This window comes from Formica exsecta, unplaced genomic scaffold (assembly GCF_003651465.1).
Source record: "Formica exsecta isolate Colony F162 unplaced genomic scaffold, ASM365146v1 scaffold599, whole genome shotgun sequence".
Classification (NCBI taxonomy): domain Eukaryota; kingdom Metazoa; phylum Arthropoda; class Insecta; order Hymenoptera; family Formicidae; genus Formica; species Formica exsecta.
Genome location: NW_021853269.1, coordinates 251,623 through 278,242, shown reverse-complemented (window position 1 = coordinate 278,242; position 26,620 = coordinate 251,623). Strand labels below are relative to the sequence as shown.

Genomic DNA, 26,620 nt, shown 5'->3' with positions numbered 1-26,620 from the left:
TACGATCTCTCGAACCGACCGATTGATCGCTCTTACTCAAACACAGAAGTTTGTCGGCGACGATACTTGGCTATTTGCTAATGGACGTTTCCTTGCTTCCAAGGGTCAACTCTTCCAGTTTCGATTAAGTATCCGGTAATTTCTCCGACCAGTACATAAATTCCTAGATTGTAGTCAGTTGTATAGCGCGCAGAGTGTCAAAGAGTTAGTTGACTGATTACGGAAGCATCGAACTCTGAGAAGTGCGTTAAGTCTTCGCCGAAGTAATCTTCCGAGACGAACGGAGAAACGTATTCAGGAAACGTGTAGGAAAAAATATTTTCTTTGCTTCGCTTTTATATAGCGCGCGCTATAAATAGAAAGTGTACTGATCTTGAACGGAGGGAACTTTATCTCGGCTCTCTTGACCTCCTCACGAGGGAGATATTATTTATGGATTGCATGACGTGTGTGCGTAAATTACTTCAGTCTCATTAAGTCTTCAAAATAAAGTGCTTTCTCACTCTTCGAGTAATTTTATACTGTCTTATATATTTGCAATATCTGTGTCTCGATTGAAATATTATCTCGATGATCTCTGATTTAGTGGGATTATTGATCGTGCGAACGAAAGGGAAAAATAATCCCGATTCCAATTAGAGTCTCGATTCTAAGTTTCAGTTTCTCAAACAAGCCGGATCCAAAAAACTCCACGATTTGCGCCTCCCTCGTCGAAATCTTCTCACCGAAATTTCCGGATCTGTTGAATTGTCATTTCTCGTGGATCCCGCTTATATTCAGACAAGTAGCGCGAGACGAGTTTTACTCGGATTAACACTCTCGGGGACAATATATTTCTGAATCGTATATATAAAAGATCAAAAACTCATATTTCTAATAATTCAGATATGATATAAAATGTACTCGCTGTACTCGCAAAATATATTTTCGAGTAATTGAAAAATATCGCAAAGTATTCGGAGGGAATATTATGTGCCCTGTGTCCCCGAGAAAATCGAACCACTTTCGTGTCGCCGCACAATTTGGCGAAAAAGTCAAAGTTCACGTCGATATCGTGGAGACATTTGGGAGCGATTCCCGGTTACCGTCGAACCGAGCGAGATAATAGAAAACCGAGACACAATGAACGATAATATTAGGCATTCTGATAGCGATCTATTCATCAATTAACATCAACCGGACTCTCCTCGACAATCTTCTCCAGCAGCTGGCCCGACTCATAGTCCCTGCACCTGTTACCGATGCAAACGGAAGAGCCTAAGGGCGAGCCGATCTCCTGCGGCAGGCCCTTCTTGAGGACATTGAGATACCCCTAGCTTTGAACTATATCGCTAACATACTCCTCGTGGAGCGCGAGCAAATGACGCGGTACATCCAGGGCGGTGTGGAGGGTTACGGTGACGCCGCGATTAAGGCTTATCGCCGGATAAAAGACGCCGTAGAGATCGCGGAACGCGACACCGCCCTGCGGCTGATCGTTGACGAAGAAGCGCAATGTGTGCGTGGTATCCAGGTCGAGGAGGACACCGACGGTCGAGCCCTGTTGAACGCCTCCCTCAGTGCGCTGCGCGTGACCGCCACCGTGCATGAACCACGACCGTTGCCGATCTATGTACATGCTCCAGCCTTTGTCGTCCTTACCTGCGAACAGACGATTCGCAAAATTGCGCGAGCCGATCTTCAGCTTCGAGGAAAGGAGAGATCGAATTGCATCACCACGTAAATAGCAGAATAAATGTTAAAATGTTAGAAATAGAATGTGCGGGGGAGTATATCTTAAATAAAAATATTTGTATAAATTATTTTTCTCCTACTGAATTATAAATGTGTTAATATGAAATAATAATCAATATTTATCTGTATCCAAATAATTAAAATTAATCCAAATTCTATGGGAAATGTGTGATTGATTTTACGAAATAGATATTTCTCTTTAGAGACAAAGAGACTTCGCGCAGTTAAAATAATTATTTTTCAGTAGCAATAAAATATAATGGATTGAGAGTATTTAAATATTTAAATTAATTTCCGAAATATGTATATATATAACATTATATTTTTTTACTCGTTCGAAATAATTGGAATAGATGAAGCAAATTATTATGTTATTGGACTTTACAACGTTAATATTTTAGAAAAATCGCAAGAGATATGAGAAACATTGTCTAGTTCCTGTTTCTATTATACATTTCCATCGAGTTTATTAAGCGCGGTCTTTGCTTTTCATCAGCTCTAAGAGCGTTGACCTGGTTTCCACGTGTCCAAGATTAAAGTATCCTTCTCTTTTAGTATGTTGCACAACCGCGCGCTTTCGGAATCTCTTGGCCATCGTTTTCTTTTATCCACAGCGACATATAAGAGATAGAAGAAGAGAGAGATACAGAAAAAAAAAACACGATACATACGTCTCTCGCTTCCGAATTTCCGAACAAATCAGGGATCTCCGGAGTGTACCGGGTGGCGCATGAATATTTCATCGGTGTGGGATAAACCGCACGACCGTCCTCTCCTTTTCCGGAGAGAAAGACCGGAGAGGAGAGAAAGAGAAAGAGAGAGGGCAACAATGTTGGACTTACCTAGCATCTGATCACGCGACACGTCGGCCCGGGCGATACCAAAGGCCGGATCGGTGTCACTGTGATATCGATCGATAGTCAGCTCCCAGTAGTGGACGCCCCGCGAGAAGCCGACGCTCGAGAGGACCACGCGGTGCTCGTAGCCCTCGCAGGACGCGCTCATCGCGTCCTCCGATATGGACACCTCCTGCGGTATGCCGGCCGCGCCGGTGGCCCACGAAAACCACGCCACTGCAAGGGACCAGAGAGGATGTAGCTCCGATTAATATTCCGCGGATACGGATCCGCAAGCGTGCTTAACGAACTGCACGCTTGGCGTTACACGAGCGCCGGGTATCGAAGTGCCGGGTTATTGGGAATTCGACATCGCCGCCGCACTCGATGTTAATAACGACGTGACGGGATTGTGGAATCTTAATGGGAGACGAGGAACGATGTGAGGGAGGAAAACCCGGATTTTCTACGCCGCTAAATAATTTAAGAATTTGATACGTCGAAGGTCTCGACGTGACGCGATTGCGAAACCTGAACGTGGAAGGGTGAGACATATCTTACCTCACGCAATGTTAAATCATTTAAAATTTTTATATAGAATTTGTTATGACGCGTGGGATTGTCGAAACTTAATATTTAATTCTCACCCAGCGAATATCACAAGTTATTCACTATCCGGAAATACGAAAAAAAAGATCAATTTTTTCTCCTTTACAATCTCCTTACATATTAATATCTCATTCCGAAAAATATATGCTATACATAAAAACAGCGCAAAACTAATCCAATTTTAGAAAAAAATATTAAAAATGCAATATAAAAATTTTAATCTGCATATCAAATAAGTATTCAATATTCGCTATTAATCGATTCACCGTTCAAAGATTAGAAGATAAGAGTACATCTAATTCTCTGCAGTGCTAAAGGATTAAGAAATATTTATGATTCAATAATAATAAAATCAAACGAAATTCCTCGAGAATCCGTATCCAAAATATACGAAAATAAAAATGGGAGTCATTTGTAATTGTCGATCGCATTATTCCGCAAACGCCGTTAGGCTGACATTCTATCGCGTTCATTTCTGTGCGTCCACCGTCCATCTCATCGATCACGCGATCGTGCCGCGGAAAAAAAAGAGAGGAATACGCGCGGTTGGAAAATCGACGTCGCTTACGACCGTTCGTCTTCCACGCGACACCGACGCCGGTTTCCCAGTCGAGGCCTCCGCGCATTCGGCCCAGGAAACCGTGAAAAGGAAAAAAAAAAAAAGAAACGGAGAATCTCACCCTCCGCGGTCTGAAGGCCGATCAGTTCCGAGTACTCGCCCTCGCCGGCACTGTTAAAGGCCCGCACCCTGGCATTATAGAGTGAGTTGAAGTGCAGCCCATCCACAGTGCAGATAGTCTCGCGTCCACAATACACCTCCTGTGAATCAGATTTCAAACGGCGCACTCGTGAATTTGCGGCTTGCAACTGCATCCGAGTAATTTGTACCACTAGTCGAGAGAAAGAACGATATTTTGCGAGAATATAATTAATTTCTTTGAAAATAATATTATTTAAAAACCCTTACTTGTCAAAACGTACAAGATATAATTTATATATATTATATACAGTGTAAAAAAATATAAAGATATTTTATAATAAAAAATTATTTTTGCGCATAAGTGTGTATGTAAAACAATACGTTAAATATAATAACAAAATAATAATATAAATTAGAAATTCTTAAAAATATACAGAAACAAATAATTTATTTAAAAATATGATAATATATCGAGACCGACTTTTATACGAATAATGGTTAAAGCAGATCAAAATGTTCAACTCGACTGGAATAAAATTCTATGGCAAGCGAGCATTGTAGTTGTGATGGTAGATCAATGAGAATAAACGGACTTTACTTGTCATCCAAACTTTTTTAAAAGAAATGTCAAGTTAACATCGATTGGTCGAGCCACAGATAAACAAACCGAGATATGTATTATCAGATTTACGTCAAAATAAAAGTTTTCCGATGCACTAATAAAATATACGGTTCAAACAATTCTTTTTTGATAGTTATTTTTTCTTTTCGATACCGTCAATACAATTTTCTTTATTCTTTTTATATATATGTCTAAAAAATATGATAACAAAGATATAAAGAAACAATTATAAATATTATTAAATTTAACTATGCATCTCTATTATAATGTTGCATAATTATAATGCCTTAATATATACAATAAGTAAAATACAATAAATTTGAGATGAATGAAAATGTATAAGGCATGCTAAGAATTATGAATCTTTCTCGAAACAAATAAAAATCAGACTCTTGTATATCTTGCATATTCTCCTTAAATAAAATAACGCAGAACATAAAGATGAAATTAATCCCGGAGGTTAGTGTGAATCCGCGGCTGAACTCGATCCTTATCCATCAAAGGAGATCCCGCCGCAAGCTTGAATGACGATCCCGCAGGAACGTAGGAGCGAGTAAAGTGAACTACGAGGAAACGGAAACCAGAGACCGGGAAATCCGAGGCCGTCGTACTCGCGCGCGAACGAGCTCGATTTAAATATTAAAAGAAGGGGAGATGGAGGGGGGTGGCCGTGCGATACCGATAGCCATCAGGAGGACTCGGGCGACGAGTCGGGCAGAGGAAGAACGAGGAGGGCGCCGACAACGAGGACGATTTATATTCGCGGTATCGCTACGTTCGTTAACGAGCACCGGTATCGCAACGCGCCGCCGGGTGCATTATTAACAAAGCATGAAAATTTAGATGCGCGATTTACAAGCCCGACCTGGAGCACGTTTGTGCGAACGGACGATATTCATATATGTGTGACGTACGGAGCAATATACGTGCTATTCTCGTCGATTTTGCTGCGAATTTTGCATGTTATATTCCTTCGCGCGGATCATTTCTAGAATAAAACCCTCACGAAATATGAGAAGAATTAATGTAATTTCGAATATAGAACTGTTTTAATATTATAACATTATAAATGTGTCATTTACCTTGACTGAAACTATTGTGAAGTTTATACATGAAATTTAAACCTGATATTAATAAAATAAAAAAAGTATAGTGTTTTTGTCTTTTTATTAAGATTGTATAATCTCTTTTATTTAAACCTACTGTATCATTTTCACGTATTCATGCATATGTAAATATTTGTAAGAATTAAAAACCCAACGGTATGAAAAGAAAAACTCCGTATGAAAAAGACTAATCTTTATAATATATCAATTGACCTTTCCACTTTGTTCAACTTTTTTCTCTCTTGCGATAGTGGAAGACAAAACTCTATAAAACTTCACGTCCGTCGGTAGAGTGCCTCACATTAATATCGTGGGTTATGTTGCAGTTCGACGGTTCGAACTGCCGTCATTTGATAAAAACTTCTAATGAAAGAAGCGATATCGTCGCCAGCAATTAATAATTGCCATCGCCCGAAAGGCTCGCTCATTTCTCACGTGTAAGCTCGGAATCTTGCGGAATCGTGGATTTCAATTAACGCTCTCAAAGAGCCGAGTCTTAATTTACGAGTAGAAAAAAAATCCTCTAATTCATAAATCGTTTCTATATAATTGCAGATACTTGCTTATACGCGCTAAAAAGAAAAAAATTTAAATTGTTATAAATTACGTACAATTTTTTTTTCGTATTATACAGACAATTAGAGATTTTATCTCCCGGTTCTGCGGATGCTGCGGGCGTAACGAGTTAATGTAGCGCGTTAAACTGCCTTCATTCGCCTTTCACTAATTCCCAAATTTTTCAAACTTGCGCCATGAATTCGCTCCGCAAGAGACTGCCTTTTAATTCCCGACTTTTATGTCGCGGCTCAAGCGTTCTATTTAGGCTGAGTTATTAGCCGTAATCGTTACCACGTTTTTTCGAAGGGGGGGAGGAAGGGTGCTCGTTGCCACCCGCGTTTACGATCAATAAAACGTGAAAGACGGCGTTTCGAGTTCGGCCGAGCAAAACCCGATCCGAGAATAAATGTGACGGGCCTCGCTAAGCCGGAAATGCGTCGCAAACGAATACGTGTGGTTGAGGAGATCCTTTACTCGCGATTCTCGTAACAAAAATATCCATATAAGGCATAAACTTTACGGACGATTGATATTGATATTCGTTTCGCGGCGCGCAAAGCAAATTTCCATCGAAAGGGACTTTATAATCCTGTCGTCGTTTTTTCCGATTATTCTTTCTACGCGTTTCAATGTCACATATTATAGCCGATATTAGTCTTCCGGGTGAATTGAAAGGTAGCTTTTTATGTATTTGGTCTTTCTGGTTTTGTTAAACGTCCGGGAATCTGTCCGTGAAGTACATTTCGATGTTATTGCGTGTAGTAAAAATTATCGTATTGTAAGAGACGAAGCTGTTATATGATAGTGATAAAATTGTGCGCGCATATATTTCGCAACTCAAGGAAGTAATAAGCAGTTTCCTAACACAACATGACATTAAATGATGTCAAGAAACTTTTTAGTTTTTAGTTTTAGTTTTTCAAGTCATTTAACGGAAGTACAATCAATAAATGCGAGGAAATCAGAATACATGTATAATTTATTTTCTAGAGAGAGAAAATGCTACCATTTTGTAGCTAATTTTGCATTTACATATGTATTCTAAAAAAAAATTAAGAAGAATGGTCGGGAGAAAAAATAGAATTTTACCACGCATAAAAAAAAACTTACATCTCTTTTCTCTCGGTTTACACCGTCACGTTTAGTTCAACATGTACAACCGATCTTTTCGAGTTTCCTGCCACGTACAATCTTGTCTTTTTTACTATTTTTGCAGTACGAGTAACTTTATTTCATCAGAGCGCAAGGAAACTCTGTCTAACTTTTCGAAAGCGAGACTGATGGACAGTCTCGCAACATCGCTTCCAATAAAATTAATGTTTTATTTTAACGCAGTATTTTATATTAAATTCGATTTACATCACGAATTTCTATATTAAACGGATAAGGATCAATTCGTCATTTTATCTCAAAAATAAATTAAGCCCAAAAAAATTATAATTGATGAAAAATATTTACCCATTGTACTGTGTAAGAAAGCTGATACGACACTTTCAAAATTTCCGTAGGAGAAATAACAAACGTCAAATACTATTTAATGTCAACCGGTCTTCTTGTATCATCTTGTCCGAGCCGGAACAATTCTACGAAAAATATCGTGAGAACGTTGAAGTGTCCCATTGTTGGACAAAGCCGTATCGCCGTCATTCTCGACGGGATAACACGACCGAAGGAGAGAGCATTTGGCAAAGAAAGAAACACCGGAGCCGGACGTCCGTCGCGTCGACAAAAAAAAATGTACGAGAAACGCGATGAGGGATCCAACGAGTAAAGTGTCATCGAGAAATGCGCGGGGCCGAGATCTCGAGAAAGCTTCGAGAGATCCGAGCCGGGCGTCTCCGATAGTCACCGACAGTCCTACGACAGACACGGGAGTACAATTTCTTCCGGACACACCGGGGGTGTGTTTACTCACCCTAAACTCCCCGCCGCAGCCGTCGTCCAACTCCAAAAGATATCCCTCGATAGCTGGGCCCCTCTGTCCGGCACAGCCTATAATTCCGTGCCCAGGTGGCGGCTGCCAGGCAACGGTGACGCTGTTGTTCTCGGCACTACACTCTTCGGGGATCAGTAAAGGCGCTCCGGGTGCTAGAAATACGTGCGTCGAGACGGTTTAAGTAGCGCTCCGTGTTGCTGTAACTATGACGGTGTATATGTATGCGCGTATGGTGTGTATATGTGGAAATGCGAGAGTAAAATAATATGCTGGATTTAATAATGTCGTTTAATTCCGAGATAAGAGATCTTGGGATTAATTCTAATATTGTAGGATTCGCGATGACTCGATAGAGGTTTAGTTGTTATGTTAAATGAACGAAGATAAGCCGATTAAATAAGGGATTTTCCGCTTGATTTAAAAGCGATTTTTCTTCTCAAAATCACAATGTAGAGAACGAAAGACACATTAATAATCGTATAATGGAAGCATAAGTATGATAAATTCGTAAAGAGAATGATAAAACTTGTAAACTAAAATTGACTCGTAAGAATAAAGTTATAAGCAGATTATAAATGTTGTACCTGTTTTAAGAAAAATTTTCAATCTCGGAATTTTCCACTTTGATAGAACTTTGTACACACTTAACAAGTATTCCAAATAAGTAGCTAAACATTCCGCAATTTCGTAACAAAAGGGTTTAGATAAAGCATTTAACTTTATAAATTTCGAGTCGACAAAGTTCGTTTGTGAATCACTTTAGAGAAACAACGGTAGTTTTATAAGTAAGAAGGAAGTTGTCATATAAATAAATTAAAATTAAAAATTATATTTATGTAATAAGATATGTATATATATATATGTAATTTACATTTATATGTAAGACAGAAAATATTATTTTCCAATTTTATACTGTCAGAAAATAGAGAACCATCGGAAACAAATAAAATTTTAAAAATTCGATAATTTATCGCGTTAAATCATTGAGGATAAGATCGCAAAAAGGCGCTAAAATAAAATAAAATACGTTCACACGGAGATCGTTAAACGGTTTTACTGAGAGATTCGATAGTTTTAACTCCGCTGGCTAATTTAAATATAACATGATCCGAAACCGCGTCGCTTGGCTCCAATTTCGATTTGCCTCAAAGCCGGATTGCCGGTGATGACCTTCGGCGGCAATAATTTCACAATTTAAACGGGTTTCGGACTGCCGAATTTGCCGCGAGTTTCCTAACGACGAATGGAACTTGGTCGTTGCCGCGCGACCGCACGATTCCATTCGATGGCTGACTGTCTAAGGTACAAGTCGAAGCTGTGCAAATTATTGCGCGGCCGCCGCTATCTAAATTTCTGTCCGACAGAAATGTATTGAACTATCGATGCAGAGCACCATATTTCAATTTGTCAAATCTCGATCGGAATATATAAGTTCCTCAATAATACGCTGGAATCGAATTAATTCTTCATATTGCGAAATTATAAGTTAAAGTTAGATAATAATTTGTTTCTTATAAAGCTACTCAATTACATGAAAAATATGCGTGCTTTTATTTTTAAAAATGGCAATTCGTCCACATATTTGAAATTTTCGATTAAAATCGAAAATTATATTAATGATACCGTCTCTCTCTCTCTCTCTCTTTCTCTCTTCGTAAAGTATTATTATATTCGCTGAATTTCTAGATAAATTTCCGCGCGTGTTGCTTTCGCCATAAGAGAGCGATCGTTCGAAACGATCGACGTTGGATCGAGCAATTCATTATGAACCGCGCGAATGTCGGCGAGATAGTCCGCTTTCAAGAGCGTTAACGCGAGCTGCAGGTGGTCGTTGATGCTTCTACATGCAATTATCTGGCTTTCAGTGGAAACTCGGCGCGTCGCGACGCGGCTCGTCAACTCGTCCTTTAACTTGCACGGCATGCTAATAAACCGAAAGCATTTCCTCTTAGTGCGCGCCGTCCGCATGCGGTTTCGCGCAAACTTATCTCGAAAACACTCTCGACGCACCTGTCCGTTTCGGTCGATTCCGGATGTGCCGGCGAGCATAATTCGATCGGACGCCGCGAGCGTCGAGTAAACACGCGACCGAAAAGACCGAGGCTTGACAAACACGCCGTCGTCAGAACAAAAGAAATATGTCGCGAAAGTTATCGCGATTCTTTTGCTTGTTATTGTATAGGTTGATGCTATGAAATTACAAAAAAAATGCGGTCGAGTCAACTCTTTGATAGAATTGTGCTGTATAGGGTGTCCCGCCTCTATTGCATTATTTTTGAATGACAATTTCACATTCGTCCATTCGAGATAGATTTTTACTCTGTGATAATATGCAGATAAATAACATTCTGCTCAATCTAGATTATAAATCGGATAAAATCTGCTTTTTACAATAGATAAAAAGGACAAACACACGCGGAGTTACAGATCAATGGATCGATTGGAATTGCGATGAAAGTGTATATGTACACATTTATTTCGCAAAGCAAAAAACGGAATTTCAATAGCATATCTCATACATTCGCGCAAACGAAAAAGTGCTGCCTTTGATAATTCTATGGAATAAAAGCCGTGGAAGCTGCGATTTCGCGCGAAACTAATCATCTTTCCGATTTCGATGAAATTGTCTCGTCAATTCAATGATGTAGGAAATTTAATACGTTTTTTCAATATATATATGTACGATGAATAGTATGAAAAATCACATTTTTCTCTACACAAAAGATGTAATCTTTTATATGGGAAAATATAATTTTTCGTATGGGATTGAAAAATGTAATCTTTATATGGGAAATTGTGGCAATATGAACGAATCGCGATAAAGAAAGAGAAAAAGTTTAAAGTAAAAAATTATGTATATATATATACATATATATATATTTACTTTTTATTCCTTTTCTATATCAAATATGTTTAATATTAAATATGTTTTATATCAGATATGTTTGTATTAATATGATCAAATGCATGTATGTATATATATATATACATATATATATATATATTTACTATATAATATGTTGAGAGATAAGAGAATTAATCTAATTTCAAGTATTGAATATTTTACCAGCACGCGACATAAAAATCTTATTACAGTAAACAAGTCATCAAAACGTCAAGTCGACTTATATGTTTAAATTTTAATTTCGTGAAATATTACGTGAATTGATGGGAGTGAAGTGCGTTCCAAAGTTTATATAAACTGTTAATTCTATTTTATATAAACACTAGACATAAAACACTGGGGATAGTGTTTTGTCCGCTACAACGTCAAGGAAGGCTTAGCATGTGTATGCATAATTAACCGGCTTCATGCTTGACAGCAAATCGTCATGGAGTTCAGCGTCTCCTTGGAGTGAGCCGTTCTACTCTACAGCACGTTCTAAGGTCCCTGCGGTATCTCACGTTATGAAATTAGGCTAATGGCACGAGCGTTACATAACTATGTTCGACGTTGAACCAACGGAGCTTTAATGCAAATTGAGGTCCTCTCTCTCTCTCTCTCTCTCTCTCTCTCTCTTGAAAAACAATTATTATTTTCTGTCCTCATTTCTAATTAAACGACAAAGAAAGACTGGGAAAAAAACAGGTCAATTTTCATTTAAGTACATCGGGCAGAAAATTAGTAGAAAATTATTTAAAAATAATGCTAGTCTCGCGATCACTCGATGGCTTAACGGTTTTGCCGATAAAAAATTCGTAGACCAGAAAATTATCTTATTCAAGAAAAAAATTTATATCGCGACTTTAAAATCTGATTTTTCAGGAAGTAATATCGTGTAGGATCGCATAATTTGCACGGGACGCGATAAAGATCGACGAGATAAAAGTCGTTTATGCCGAACGGGGGTAAGAACGTCGCGGGTGGAGAATAAACTCACGCTGTTTCATCGCTTATCGCGATCCAAAAACTCGTGTAATCCGACGTGGAACCTCGATGGAGCCGTTCGTACGGTAAATTCCACCGCGCCACGTTCCATCCGCTCTATACCGTCGACATTACTATCGATTATCCGGGATTTCGTCGGATTTTACGTCGGTGCTATCAACGTGCGACATCCCCAAGTATTACAGTCAGCATCGACGATTATTTCTCACAATGTCATTTTCGAAATATGACACGCACGGATATCTATTTTTAATATATCCTTAACGGAATAGTGATGATTTATTAAGACAATTATTTTGGATGTTTAAAATTAATTAAATTTATAACATCGAGTAAAATTTCAAAGTACCGATAACGTTTATAATCCAACTGAATAACAGTAAAAAAATCCGCAAAGAGAGAGGGAGAAGGAAAGGGTTGCGCGAAATAACGGAACCGCGGCGTCAATTAAAACCGCCTAAAAAAGTCACGAGAAACCACGTGAAATATCGATCATTTTACGAGGGTGCGCTCGTAAAAGCGAGAATTAATGGATGGGACAGGTGCACGCGAGTGACTTGAAGATCTCGCCTTCCGAGAAAGGATCGGCTCGACAGAGACGTGTGGAAACAACGGGGCACGAACGAAAAAAAAGAAAACTTTCTCTCTCTCTCTCTCTCTCTCTCTCTCTGTTACGGCCGCCCTTTTTACAGTTTTGCAATGGGTCCGACGTGAATCGACACGCCAGCGAAACTTTATGCCCATATCGGAGTGATTTATCGAACTGTGCGAGACGCGTCGCACTGATATCCGATATTCGTGTAGACTCCATCTCCCTTTCTCTCTTTCTCTCATTCATTCTGTTCTCTTTGTGAGAAAAACGTAAAAAAAAGGGTGCATCGATAAGGGCGATACAGAGGAGAGGAGGAAAAAGAGAGAGAGGGGGAGCGAGAGAGAAGCACGAGCGCGCCGATAGCCTGTTAAAATGTATCGCGCGCAAAATATATCTCGCTGATAAAACTTGCCGACAGATGAAAATAAACTTCGCGGAGGATGGACGGCTCTCGACGTCGCGAAAAATGGTCTTCTTCGCGAGACTCGACCGTGATCTTGAGGAAGTTCTTCGCCGAAGACGATCTTTCACGCTTCACCGTCGGCGCAGAAGTAACAATCACGTTCGCTTCGACACTTTCGTTTCTGACGCGAGACAACTGATCTCGTTCGCGAAAAGCTTCTTAGCTTCTAGACTTCTGGAGGAGTCCTTCGACTACATACTTTTGATTAAAGTTCGATACAATACGATAACTTTTTTTCCTCATGTCGAGTTCGTAAGTATAAACGTTCAATGTATTTATCTCTTTCTTGTTGAGCAACTATGATAAAAGTTAATGAAATGGAAGAGAAGAGAAATTTGACAGTTCGACTTCAGACTTGTAATGCCTATTAATTTCTACTATTTATTCACGAATATGATAAAAAATAATACTTTAATTTCTTTTTTAATAAAATATTTCTGTGAAAAAAAAGAACATTCATCTTATCGCATATATAAAAATTTAATCAGACTGTCTTTCTCAAAATATACGAACTACTATAAATTACTATTTCAGTCAACATACGGTGATATGAACTCTGAGAGAATCGTTGTTATTAAAAGCGATCGGTGGCGTTGACGATGAAGCGTGATTGCGGTGTCGCATAAATTAATGAGCGAATTAATCTGCCAGCGAGAGGAGGTAAAATCCCTGTTTACCCGCGTGTTATCTCAACGAGACGTACGTACAGGACATTAACGTCGCATTGTACGGTCATCAGCCTCGTCTGCGACAAGCGCGCGTTTAATTTTCCGCCCGATGTCTGGACCGACTCATGGTTCTCCATTCTCTGTTCATAGCGGGAAACTTAGGGAAACCTCTGTCAAGTAAACAGGACAGAAATATTGCGCGATACTGGACGTCGAGTCAGGCAGGCAAATTTTTTTCATTTAAAAAAAAAAAAAAAAAAAAATACGAGGAATAACACTATCTATCTGTCCACTTTTCGTCGATGCTGACAAGATTGCATTTATCTTGTATATAAAATCATCGATTATAAAATCGATTATAAAATCGTCGAATAATTATTCGCGCTCGTAATTGGATGCATCGCGTTATAAACTAGAGCGGATAATAAGACGCATGAATTCTCGACGGTGACAAACTTTTAGCTCCGCGAGGCGATGGTCCGATCGGTTCTAAAATCGCGGAAGCAGATAATAACGAGATTTAGCGGCACTCTGAAAAGTTCTACAATTTTTTGTGTCGTAAAACTCGAATTACCGGCGATCAAACGTCGCAATAAAGTCGAAATTTAAGAAAACGGGACATTCGTTTCAGAATTTCGTCGTGTCAATTGCTCATCTCTTCTGTTCTAAACCATGATGATAAAAAATTCGACGACTTTTGATGTTCGTTCAAGCTTTAGTAAAAGATCGAAATCGCAGATGAAACGCACGCAAATAAGGATAAATGAATTTCGCATTTATACCTTGCCTATAACTTCGTCGTCGCTATAACTGTATTGAGAATCGATAATTTGATTTTTCGTGTTACAGCTGCTGCTATTACAATCGCATTTGCAGATTTTTAAATCATGGAGCAAAGTAATTTTATAAATTATTGACAAATGATTATTCTTCATATTGTCTTATTTTCAATAATCATTCATTATATATAAGTATTTTATTATTTCTATGTAAAATCTATAGCACAAGATTATAGTCATAAAATACAAGCTCCAAATTTCATCAAAGAGAAAAAGAAACTCGTTAGTTAACAATGTCAGTAATGTATGCCTGTATACATATATACTTTTCCAATATATTACATTCGTTAGATTCCGGAAATTTTCGCCCGAGCGATTTCGTCGCAAACTTTACGCGAAATCCCGACGAACTTGGAAGTTTCCGCGGGGCACATTCCTCGCTTTGCTATTTGCAAAGCCGGGTTAAGTAAATGAAATTCCGTGTGACTGCCAATCAAGTATTGCAGATTTTAACGAACTGAGACGTGCCCGCTCTTTGACGAGTAAACTGCGCGTAATGAAGAAACTTTCTGGTATAACCCTCCGGATATACTCGATTTGTATCAAGATCGCTCGAGAATTAAATGTCCTGATAGATAAACGAGCAAAGAGTCGCGCTTTCCTCGACCTCGTAATCATTTATTGAGTTTCGTTAAATAGATTTGTATTTCATTAACTCTCCTTCGCGCGCTAATCCTGATTAGAAATCCCGACGCGGTTGTGCAAATCCGTTAAGATATAATAAGCAAATAGAACGAGCTTCCCCGAATCGTCCGCGCGTCCTTTAATTCTAACCGCGAGCGCTTTCGCGTGTTAATTCTATCGCAAAATCGAGTCGACGAAATCAATGATTTTATTTATCACTCGAGCGAATCGAGCCACGTCTACCTCTTCACGCGATTCACTCTGCCTCTCTACGCCGTAACGTTATTAAGTTATCCATACGTCCGTAAACACGTTAATCAGACGCGATTAACATTTCCCGACCCGACATCGGGTATCTAAGACCCGGTACCGGAGAGCCTAGGCGTATACTCGACGAACGCGGTAAGGAGGAGGATGTCTCCTCGTAACGAGTTAATACCTCCAGATCGTTACGGCAGTTACTGCAAAGCCGGTACCTAATTAATCCGCTTTTGAAACGTTTTAGCGTACGGCAAGGCTGACGGCGGCGGCGGCGAGCGAGGAGGCACGCTTGAAAGGAGCCGCTCCCGGGGGCTACATAAAATTATTAAGCGTTTCCCCTCTCCCTCCCTCCTCCTACCCCCCCTCCTCGTCCTTGACCCTCGTCTAGACGACTCGGGCGGATAAGATCGACGCCTCCTTCATCTCTCTTAATTACTATTTTTCTGTTCTGTTGTCGCTACTTATAAACGGTGTCTAGTTGCGTTTTCCGTGTCTTGGTTTTTCTTTACCTGCTGTCGGAAATCGTTCCTCCCCCTCTGACGCTGCGTCCAAGAGTAGAACGATTTTGTAATCGGTGAAGATATTTATATATTAACTAATGTACATCGCATGCAAGCACAACGTCAAAACGAAACTCGCTCGAAAGTCGTTTTTCATCGAATACTTCGTTTTTTCCCATTAATCCGAGCGATCGTGAATCACGTAAAGTTACATCTCTCACGTAATTATTTTAACTCGATATTTTAAGTCGATTAATTCGAGCGTAGACTATAAAATTCATTTTTAAAAAATTATAGCTAATTTTTAATTATCTACATACGTGAATTTAATTAGTTTCCAAGGATATACGTAACGAGATAATCGAAGTTACACTAGGATGCAGAACTCTCGTTTCGCCCATTTGAAAGATAAAACTACTATCAGCAAGCAAGACTCGTCCAAAGCGCAAAGTTGCGCGATCAGCTCGGTGTTGCAAAGATAAATCGCCTCCACGAAATCCCGGTGTAGTTGTGAGGAGTTACGAGTCAATTAAGCGTGTACGAAGACGTCTTTCGAACGAGTTTACGTTGCTTTTATGCCCGGTACTTTACTCGGCACGTACATACGCTACGCGAACTATAGAATTCGACGAACCGTTCGAATTCGATGAACAATCCAGTTCGGGCAACGAACCAGATGAATGAATTTCAAGGAGCCAACGAGATGTTTCCGCGAGTTGTTTCATGACGGAAGGATATCTAGTTTATTAAATCTACTGCAGTGGTTTCCCCAAAATTGAGATTAAAAAGATTTTTACGAATTATTTACAAAATTATTACGAAACACATCTCTGATTGAGAAATATATAATATTTTAAAAATCGGGGATTATATTTTGAAGATTTCTTTTTTCTAATAGACACAATTTTTTAAGCTCTAATTCTAAATAAATAATAATTTTATTGTTGTTATTGTTAAGATTTTATTATGTGTATATATACACTTTAAATGAGCATATAATCTGGAATGGAATGTATCAAAGTCCCAGTGTACTTACGCATGTTTCTGTAACAACATTATTTGTCGATTGGTTCTCACGTTAAATATCGTTGGCTCCCAAGTAACTTCCTCTCTAAACGCGGTAGATCCGAAGATACCATGCTTCGACTAAACTTCCAAGCAATTAATTAAGACTTCCAAAGTCTCGTGCACAGCAAAATCACTAACGTAAATAGTCAAGTTTGCTAGTTATACCAAAAGTTTTCTGATCCAAGTTGCAAAAAGTTACAGATTCTGAGTCGACAAAGTCGATCGCGAAGATGTAAATTTATTAAAATAATATGACACGTTATATATAAAATCAAGACTCGAACGCGAATGGTGGCATGCAAAGAGCTCGATCGTTTCAACCGAAGAAAAAAATATCCATGTCATTTTCGTTCAATGAAAAATGAAAGAAATTTCATTTTCCGGCTTTTGTTCCATACATGTAAGTGAGATAAGCCGTGACGGTGTCCTTTGTACATCCGAATTATCCCTTCGGCCATCGGAAATGAATCCGCGCCGGTGTTGTAGGGCTGATATAATTAACGCCCATATCTTTTCGCAATTTTACGGCACCATACCGCGTGACATGTCACGTGATACCAACAGTACTCGGCATTAATCAAGGAAGACGCGGATTTACTCGTGCAAGTTCACGATAAAACCTCGATGGATTACAAGAAAATGTCGGACGATGTGTAGCACATTCGATAAACGCGTCCTTTCCTTTTCTGTATTCTTGATATAATGATCAATAAGAGCAGGAATTTTTTTTTACGCGTCGCTTACATTTATCCAGACAACTTTACGATCCATATGTTTAATGATGTCTTAAAAGAAAAAAATAAATTATACGTATAAAACCGAATGATAGAAAAAAAGTCTTATCTTTTTACGTTGTAAAATGAATTATATCTCGTGCGTATATAATATATTATATATTATGTAATATGTATAATCTCTCCCTTTTCTTTCTTTTCCGCATAAGAAATTATCCAGAAATTACATATCTGTAAATTGTACATTGTAGAAATAGGGACACTGGTAACTAACGAAGATGAATTATATAGTAGGAACATTCGATATCGGATCGATATGTCACGATGGTTCCAATGGATAAACAGACCCCAGACCCCATATAGGGAGTTTGTACTGAGCGCGCATACGCGCAAACAGTCACGCTTTCGTGAACGAGCTCGTATTAAGTACATATCGTTGTTTGTTCAATAACGACATAAAGTGCTCTTCTCTCGCTGCGGAAAAAGGTGACAGCGTTACCAAGAAAAATCTGGGGAACTATAAACTCGAGATATATAACGTAAACTGACATATATATCTGATCTAATATTACGCGAAATAGAATACAAACAAAATTCAAGATACTTTTATTTTCTATTTAAAGATGTTACACGAATTTAATAAAGATATTATTTTTTCAGCGTATATGTTACGACTTTTTTAAAAACAAATCTTTTTATAAAGAGCGTCTCAATCTTAAGCTATCTCTCTAGCCCTTTGTAACTTTTTAATATTTAAAACAAAAATTATTTTTATTAAAAAATTATTTTTTACAGCAAAAAATAGCAACAAATTATCAAATTAATTCCATGTAATATATAATTTATTATGTTCTGATAATTTGGCTTAGATAGCTTAATATCCCTGCTCTTATACTTTATTTTAGCCCTGATTAGATATTTACTTAAGTATACTTTTCGCGGCGAAACGTATCGGAATTTAAAGTAAATTTCATCGGATGAATCACGTGTATCCTTTATAATCCGTCGACAGAAGAAACTCGTTATTTTTCTCGCACCCGTGGTATCGCACATCGCGCTCGAAATATCGAATTAGAGCGTCGACAAAAGCACCATGGGAGGATACAGTATTCGGCTACGTCTAGAAACTCGCATTTTCCTTTGTACGTTTCTCTTTCTCTCGGTGTCTCATCCGTGCCGAATACGACATCGTCGACGACAGCAACGACGGCGGCCCTTTCCCTCGCGCTTTGGCGCGTATCCATTGGGCGCGACCGGCGAAATCTTATTAGCATGAAAAGAGCTCTCAGGGATTTCATCAGGACGACGAGCTATCCAGCACGCCCGCCGCCACGGGCGAAATGTTCCCTCGATCGATTATCCAGAGCGTCGAATCTTTGTAAAACTCAGTGTTTTATCAATGTATATAAATTTTGAATCTTTCAAAATATTTAAATTAATTGGTATAGAGTGTGTAAACAGCCGCCGCCACGGGCGAAATGTTCCCTCGATCGATTATCCCGCAAACATTCTTCGTCACTTCATCGAAACTCGCGCATACAAAAAAAAAAAAAACTCTCCGCAATAATATTTTTGAATATTGTAAAATTGTTATCTTACGAGAAATATCCGCATGGAGAAGAAAAATGTTTTATATTTCAATTATAATACGTATTTAAAAAAATGAAAAAATAAGAAAAATAAATTCCACAGATCTCTGACAATATATCTGCGACTAAATAATAATGGAAACTTACAAACTTTAATACAAATCTAACGAGTTGGCTACAAAAGCCATCGTCTAAATGGCTTGTCTCTGGAATTTCTATGAATGCAAAGGTCTTATAAAAGAGCGCTTCTTTAATGTTCATGTAGTTGGTCCCTCCTTTTCCCATTCTATACAAACAAGCATACTAATTCCGAGACTTGCGAGGCATGGCATTCTTCGTACCGTAACTTTCGAGAATAATTTGTTAAAAAACAACGACAACTCCTCATCTAATAACAATTCCGAGATGCGCCTCAGCAATTGTCTTGGTTGTGACAGACGCTCGGCTTTTTTCGACGACGTTAATTGGCCAAAAGCAAATCCACAAAGAACTCTGTTAACATAGATGCCAGTAATGGTCGTAAAAGTCGAAGACGCGCAATCTTTATATACAATTCTTTGGACATGCTAATAAATAAATAAAAAAAAATATATATATGTAATAATTGAAGCATTATACGATCTGTAATAAAAAAAGATCATAGATTTGCTCGACTCTCGCGGAGATCGTCGGCTTCCATCGCGCTGGATGAAAGCTTCGTTAAAATCCTAACGAAGAGCACGCGAAAGCTTATTAAATCTGGCCGATGCTTTTCAGCAAACGCTTTTCAGAAAATGCTGTATTTACAGGGCAAACGGTAACGAATGGGAAAAGATGGAAAGACGTTTTCGAGGGGTTTCTCGCGCGCGAGGGTTTAATCCCGATGGGCGACGCACGCGCTAATAAAAAAAAAAAAAAAGAGGAAGAAGAAAAAGATCAAACATATAACTCGGCGGTATTTCTATTGAGCGAACGAAGCCGATTAATAACCGCGATTTATACTCGCGGTCGCGCCAACCCGTAATCGTCATCCGTTTTCAATTTACATCGAAACGAGCTGCCGCGTTCAATGTCTCGCGGCATATAAACGAGGTGGACCGAAAGCAGTCCGCCGTAATAATGGAGTCCGTGTCCTCCGCAAAGTTTCGAGCGCGACTGGATTAATTTCCAATTAATCCCTCGCCCGCGAACGTAATCGACGATGGATTCCATCATCGTTGACACACGCGAACCGAGTCCGTTTCTACGCGATCCTTCTCGAACTGTACGTTCCTTAAACATTAATCGGTCAAAAATCATTTTGCAGATTGACATTATTAAAAAAAAAAAAAAATTAATAAAGTTATCGTTACTAATTCTCGATAATACGATTCAGCGTAATGAGAGTTCACTGGTAAAGCCATAAAGAAACGAGACGCAGATTGAGGAGACGTGGAAGGGCACAACGAAAATAAACAACCCTATACTCGAGCTCTTAATTCGCAAGCAACGAAGCTACGAATTAAGGGTACGTCGGGGCTCATTATCGCTACAATGGCGAGCCGAAATGAATTTTTGCCCGTTAACTTCGCGAAAGTATTTCCCGAGTCCTTTACCACCGGCGTGCGCATGCACATATACGCGTGTAAATAGTACTCGCGCACCAATACAAACGAAAAGTTTGTATTACGGCGATTCGTGCCCGAGCGTAATTAAGTTACTCCTTTCGAGTTAACGTCGGCCGCGCCCGGTAATTTCCGCAGTTTTCAACGCAACTTTCCGCCAAGTTCCGCGCGAGGCGACCAATGGAGAATGCTGCGAGATTGTTCCCGACATGCGGTCCCTTTTACGCGCGGCCCCCGACTCTTTGTTATATTAATTACCGCAGTCACCGCGTTGTACACCTATAAAGGGAAGCCGCAAGGGAGAGAAACCTCGTCGGATTCGCTGCAAGGGCGACGATCTCCCCCTTTAATAATCGATTCTTAATACTTTCGCGCGGACCACGCGTAATTCCATTAAAGTCTGCCAAGGTCCCGCAGCACTTCCGTTATTTTAGTACTACAGAAAGCACGGTTGAAAAAAAAATGCAACGAGCGAGTTTGCGAAAAACTTGGCCGCGTACCGCATTTGTTCTAATTTAAAATCCGCAACATCGGATTGAAATTTTTTCTGCGTATGTTGCTATTGTGTATCTATTGCATTATTATATTTAAACGCTTTATATTTATTCAATATTTTTTTAAATATAAATCGTTATTTGTTCTAAAAATAAATCTCTTTTGAAAAGTATAAAAATTGATATATGTATAAAAAATCTTTCTCTCTCTCTTTCTCTTTTTTTTTCTCTCTTTGTCTCCTCTCTCTGTAGATGCAAAGTAAAAAAATTTAAGAGTTATTTTGTTTGTTTTGTCCCTTTGTATGGTAAAAATCCATCTTTTGAAGTCACGGCGGTGGAACGCTAATAAACAAATCTTTATTACGCGATGATATATTCCATTTTCCATGGCTTAAATTATTCGGCCGCCGTGTAATCCTGCGCGATACGGTCTCCCTGCAGAGAATAACGTTTCGCGCAAAGTACTATGAATTTTCATGACTCACCTTTTCGGCGGGAGTTTAATACTGGTTTTTGCCAAATGGAGCTGGTTGTTACAAAAAAAAAAAAAAAAAGGAAAAAAAAACAAAAATGTCAGTCGCCGGATAGTCTCTATTCTGCCCGATGAAGCGGTGCGGAATCGTGGGGGCGAAGTCAATTCTCCCGCAGATAATGCACGCGCTGTGTCCACGAATGCAGCCATTGCACTTGTTAATTAAGGACGCCAATCAAACCGTACGACGAACGGCGGCGGTCATAATTACGAAAGTCGAGGGTGCTCCTCGAGCAAATTCTCGGGGTGTTTCCATGCAGCGCAACGTACCAAAAGCACCCTTGCACTTATTAAGCTCGAGAGCTCCGCCATTGTTTGCACGATCGATCGCGATCCACCGTCAACTCGAAACACTTGGGATTTCTCTGACCCGACCATTGTTACATAACATACTATACCATTTGCTATAGCGATGCTATGCTATTTTAGATTTAGAGCAGAAAAAAATTTATAGTATACGCAGTATTCTATATTTAAGATACTTTAAGATACTCTTAATCATATTACCTGAATAAGTACATTTATATAAAAAATTTCTCTTCTTGAAATTAAATTATAAGGCAACTTATTTTTTTTACAGTTTTATGCGTAAAAATGTGAAATCGAAGTCGATTAGCGTCGAAACGAAGTTACGTATAAAACGAGAGTGCATTGACGAAACACGCGATATTAAGTTAAAAAATGCCAGCGCACATTTTATCCCGAATCGCGGCTATATCGAATAGCGCGCGACTCGGCGAATACATTCTTGCCTAACTGCAGCCTGTCGTTTCATCACGTGTTCCGAGTCATTCGCCGAAATAAAGGCGGACAGCCTGTTTTTTTATCACCGCTGACTCTCATTATCTGCGCCAGGCGTGGCACGTAGACGTTGCCACTAGAGAATGTGTTTCGTGCGCCGAAATAATTGGTCACTCGAATGTATCCCCTTTCGTCGAAGTCTTGATTTCTAGCCCCCGTTCCCCGGTGAGATATTCATTCTCGCGCGCATATATATACATATATATTACGACGCCCGGACGTAAGATCGCGCACGTGTCCGTTATCGTATAGTCGCAGCCCACGCGATTCAACCCCTCGACTTGAGGAGTGGACGGTGGGGAAGCAAGAAGGACGAAGTGCCACCCTCCTTGCACGGAGTCATCCGTTTAAAGTGATTTTCGCTGTTCACTCGAGGGCGAAAATAGCGGAGAACATTGAAATAGATAACTTTTTTCGAGTGAGTGGGGACGAAAGTGAACACGGAGCAACTGGACGATCCAGCAAATTAACATGCGAAATATTTCTAGCAGAAAATTGATACTAACATTTACACCAATAATATTTAATAAAAAAGTTCCGAGAACGATGATATTTTCGTAATATTTTCATGTTCATATTTTTTTTATTCTGGACTCTTGTTATTTAATAAATTAACTCGATATCGCGATCGAGAGAGAGAAAGTTTTTATATCGTGTGCTTATATCGATTTTCTGAATAATACGCCCAAGTATGCCTAGTCCTAATCTGAGGGTACCACCTTGTACATCCATTCGCTGTCACGGAGGTTCGTTTATCCGCGCCCTTACCGGAACGTGTTCAAGTTCGCCATAAGGGACGGACTGCGCGATGGATACCATCCTGCGTAAACACGATAGGTCTATCGCCGCGTCGATGCTCCGAGCAGTGAGCTCGCACAAACGCAACGGCTGGATGCACACACGAGACTGAAACCGCACGCATGTCGAATGAGATCTGAGAGAATCCGATGCATCGGGTTAGTCACAAGGATTGCACGCGGAGATTGCTTTGACGCTTTATTACCCGCTTCGGAAGTTCTCTACAAGGGGCTTAATATACTTAATAAATTAATTATATTTTTTTACATTTTATATTATAAATTATTTTTACAAACAACCTGACTTTTTTCTACTTTATATATTATTCAAACACAGAGATCTCTTCATCTTCACGTTTGTTCGTGCTGTTTGTATTTTACGATGTCGTTTCGCTGATGAAGCGTTGTAAAACAAGAAGTATGAAAGTGATTTACGAATAATTTCAAGTTCACCATGAGTCGACTGTTAAAACACCATTACGTTCCCTACAATCCACGCCAAAAACGTTGCACGCTTTCATTGCACAGCGCGTTACACCCACGATATACACAAGGAAAGCACCCTCTAAATTACTGCCTCGCGATCACCATCGGGAGAGACCCCGTCCGACATCCTCCCCCTAGTCATGGTATCTACGTTTTTTAATCAACTGGGATGCAAAAACCCCATCCCTCCTCGGATGCGACGCGTCAAAGTGCATAAACCTTGATGAAGATACATAAACGCGTCTCGCGTTTCCTTCAAACTTCAAAATATACATTGCAATTTCGGAAATGTAAAGATCATTTTTTTTTCACGATGATTTAAGAATTGTCAGCTGTGGATATGAGATAAGCTTCTTATAATATTATTATTCGTGCGGATATTAATATCAGAATTTTGGTGAGTTACTTTTGCTAACATAATGTGTTTTAAATGTAAATAAACGAAGTCGATAATATTATATCATAATTATGGCATGCTGTTCACGATTTATTCGACCGCCGACATATTCACGAATATTGCAACAAAGAAAGGGAGAGATAGAGAAAGAGAGAGAGCGACGATGACGTAAAATCGGATGAATAAAAGAGGAACTCACGATAGTGCGCGACGACGAGACAATTTACGTCCATTAGGAAATGTCGTGTTCTTTTAGCAAAATGAGCGAGAGAAACAGGGGAGTGGCAGAGAATACAGCTAATACCCCCATGCAATCCACTATCTGAAATGTACGGCTGGCCGCAATGTTATATGCGACGTAACCCCTTTTAGATTCACTGTTGCGTTTCTGCAACACATTCTCTACCGATTGCAAAACCCGCATGTTGCGTTTGACCGTGACCTCGGCGATGGGAAAGTGCCTGCTGTATCTATGAATACAGATTATATGCTAAAACAGTAGAATTGATCCTTCATATATAATCACGGTTCCAATTTTTTAATCATAAGAGGAAAAAAATTAATATAATAATATCATATATTAAGAAATATTTATTATTATTTATCCAAAATTTTATATGTGAAAATATATTTTTATTGCAAAAATCTGAAAGAGATATTGTATTTATTGAATGTGACATACTCTCGAGCTGCCGATCATTGGAGGCAATTGATCTCATGATATCGACACATCATATTTTGTTCTCTATAATAGATCAAATTAAGAGTAACAATTCTCTTTCTTTCTTCTGTCATACGGCGTATCACGTTGCACAAAGTGTCTTGGAGTGAAGATTTTTTATTAAGCACGTTGTCATGTGTCCTGAACGGAGCGCTTTGAATGCGATGCAACAGTGTATAGATGCACATAAAAGCTGATCGATTTCATAATGATAAAAAATTTTTTATGTTTCAGTTTATGGAAAACAAAGTCTTTTAAGCAAAATCGAATAATAAAATATTTTCATTGTATTCGATGCATCTTGCGATCAATCTTTCTCTAAAAGTAAAGTCTAAACTTGAACTTTACGTATATATAAAAGCAATGAAGCAAGAACTTTTGTATAGTATACAACTTCGGTTTTCAACGGGAAGTTGAAATGTAAATTGATCTGTAAAGAATAACAGACGATTCAAGGATGTAAAAACAAAAACTCGTATATATATATATATATATTATTCATTTTCCACGATTTATTGAAAAGAGTAAAGTTAAAAAAAAGTTCTGCGAAGATCTGCACTTGGACTTTTTCTGCTTTAAAATTCAGTTAAAAATACTGAATATTAATTTCAATACACATTTTTATATTTGAAAGAGATACGCGTAAAAAAAATGCAGAATAAAATCAAGCTTAATTCAATATCTCGAAAAAAATCTTACGTCCTACTTCTATACAATATCTCACACACGATAGTTTTTGCAACGAATCGAATGCAGGATACGAAAAAGAATATCAATTAACCTGTTCTCGTTGTATGCGTATCTTTACATGTATATACATATAGCGTCACATATAAATATGCGGTATCGCGCTTTTATCACGATACGAACAACGCGCTCATAAATACCAGGCGGCATTGATAAATCTGAAATATCGGGCGGACCGATAGGAGAGAACGCGCGGGTGAACTTCGCGCTGCCGCGTTTCGACTTATAAATCCGACGCTCAATGTCGACTGCGAACGACGATATCTCGCTGGGGTGCCGTGTCACTAAATCACGACCCGTTCCTGCGCGTTCCGCGTGCAAAAAAAAAAGTAAAATACGTGCACATCGCGCCGCGACGGTTACAAATCGTAAGTAAAAGCACCGCGGCGTTGCGCTGGGGGTTGTTACCACCCGCGAATTGCGCGAGAGTTTCGAGCCGAACCAAATCTCGATTTTTCAAAAATCTATCATCGACGTTACACCGTCGAATTTTTAGCATTTTTTTCAGTCTGATAAATATCGAGCTACGTATTTTGTAATAATTCTGGCGAATTTTTCTGAGTTGAAAGAATAGAGAGCTACCGAAATATATCGCATGCATACACACAAGAGCTGAGATATGTACTACGATATATAAGTATATTAATTCTATTATAAAAAAATATAAAAATCTTATACTGTATAATAAAAAAATTATCCAAATAGAAATTTCATATTTTTCGCAATACTAATTT

General features: G+C 38.9%; 1 protein-coding gene and 1 pseudogene across 1 annotated transcript; both read right to left on the bottom strand.

Annotated features, from left to right (window-relative positions):
* Positions 1 to 6: 6 nt before the first annotated feature.
* On the bottom strand, positions 7 to 8,260 carry LOC115242470 (E3 ubiquitin-protein ligase TRIM9-like; the record flags this gene model as incomplete). The annotated part of the gene is made up of 4 exons (XM_029818782.1): positions 7 to 1,641; positions 2,577 to 2,807; positions 3,860 to 3,998; positions 8,081 to 8,260. Coding segments are annotated over 4 exons (879 nt in total), but the record flags the coding sequence as incomplete, so codon positions are not given.
* An 808-nt stretch (positions 8,261 to 9,068) lies between these two features.
* LOC115242423 overlaps positions 9,069 to 26,620 on the bottom strand; it is a 76,013-nt pseudogene continuing 58,461 nt past the window's right edge.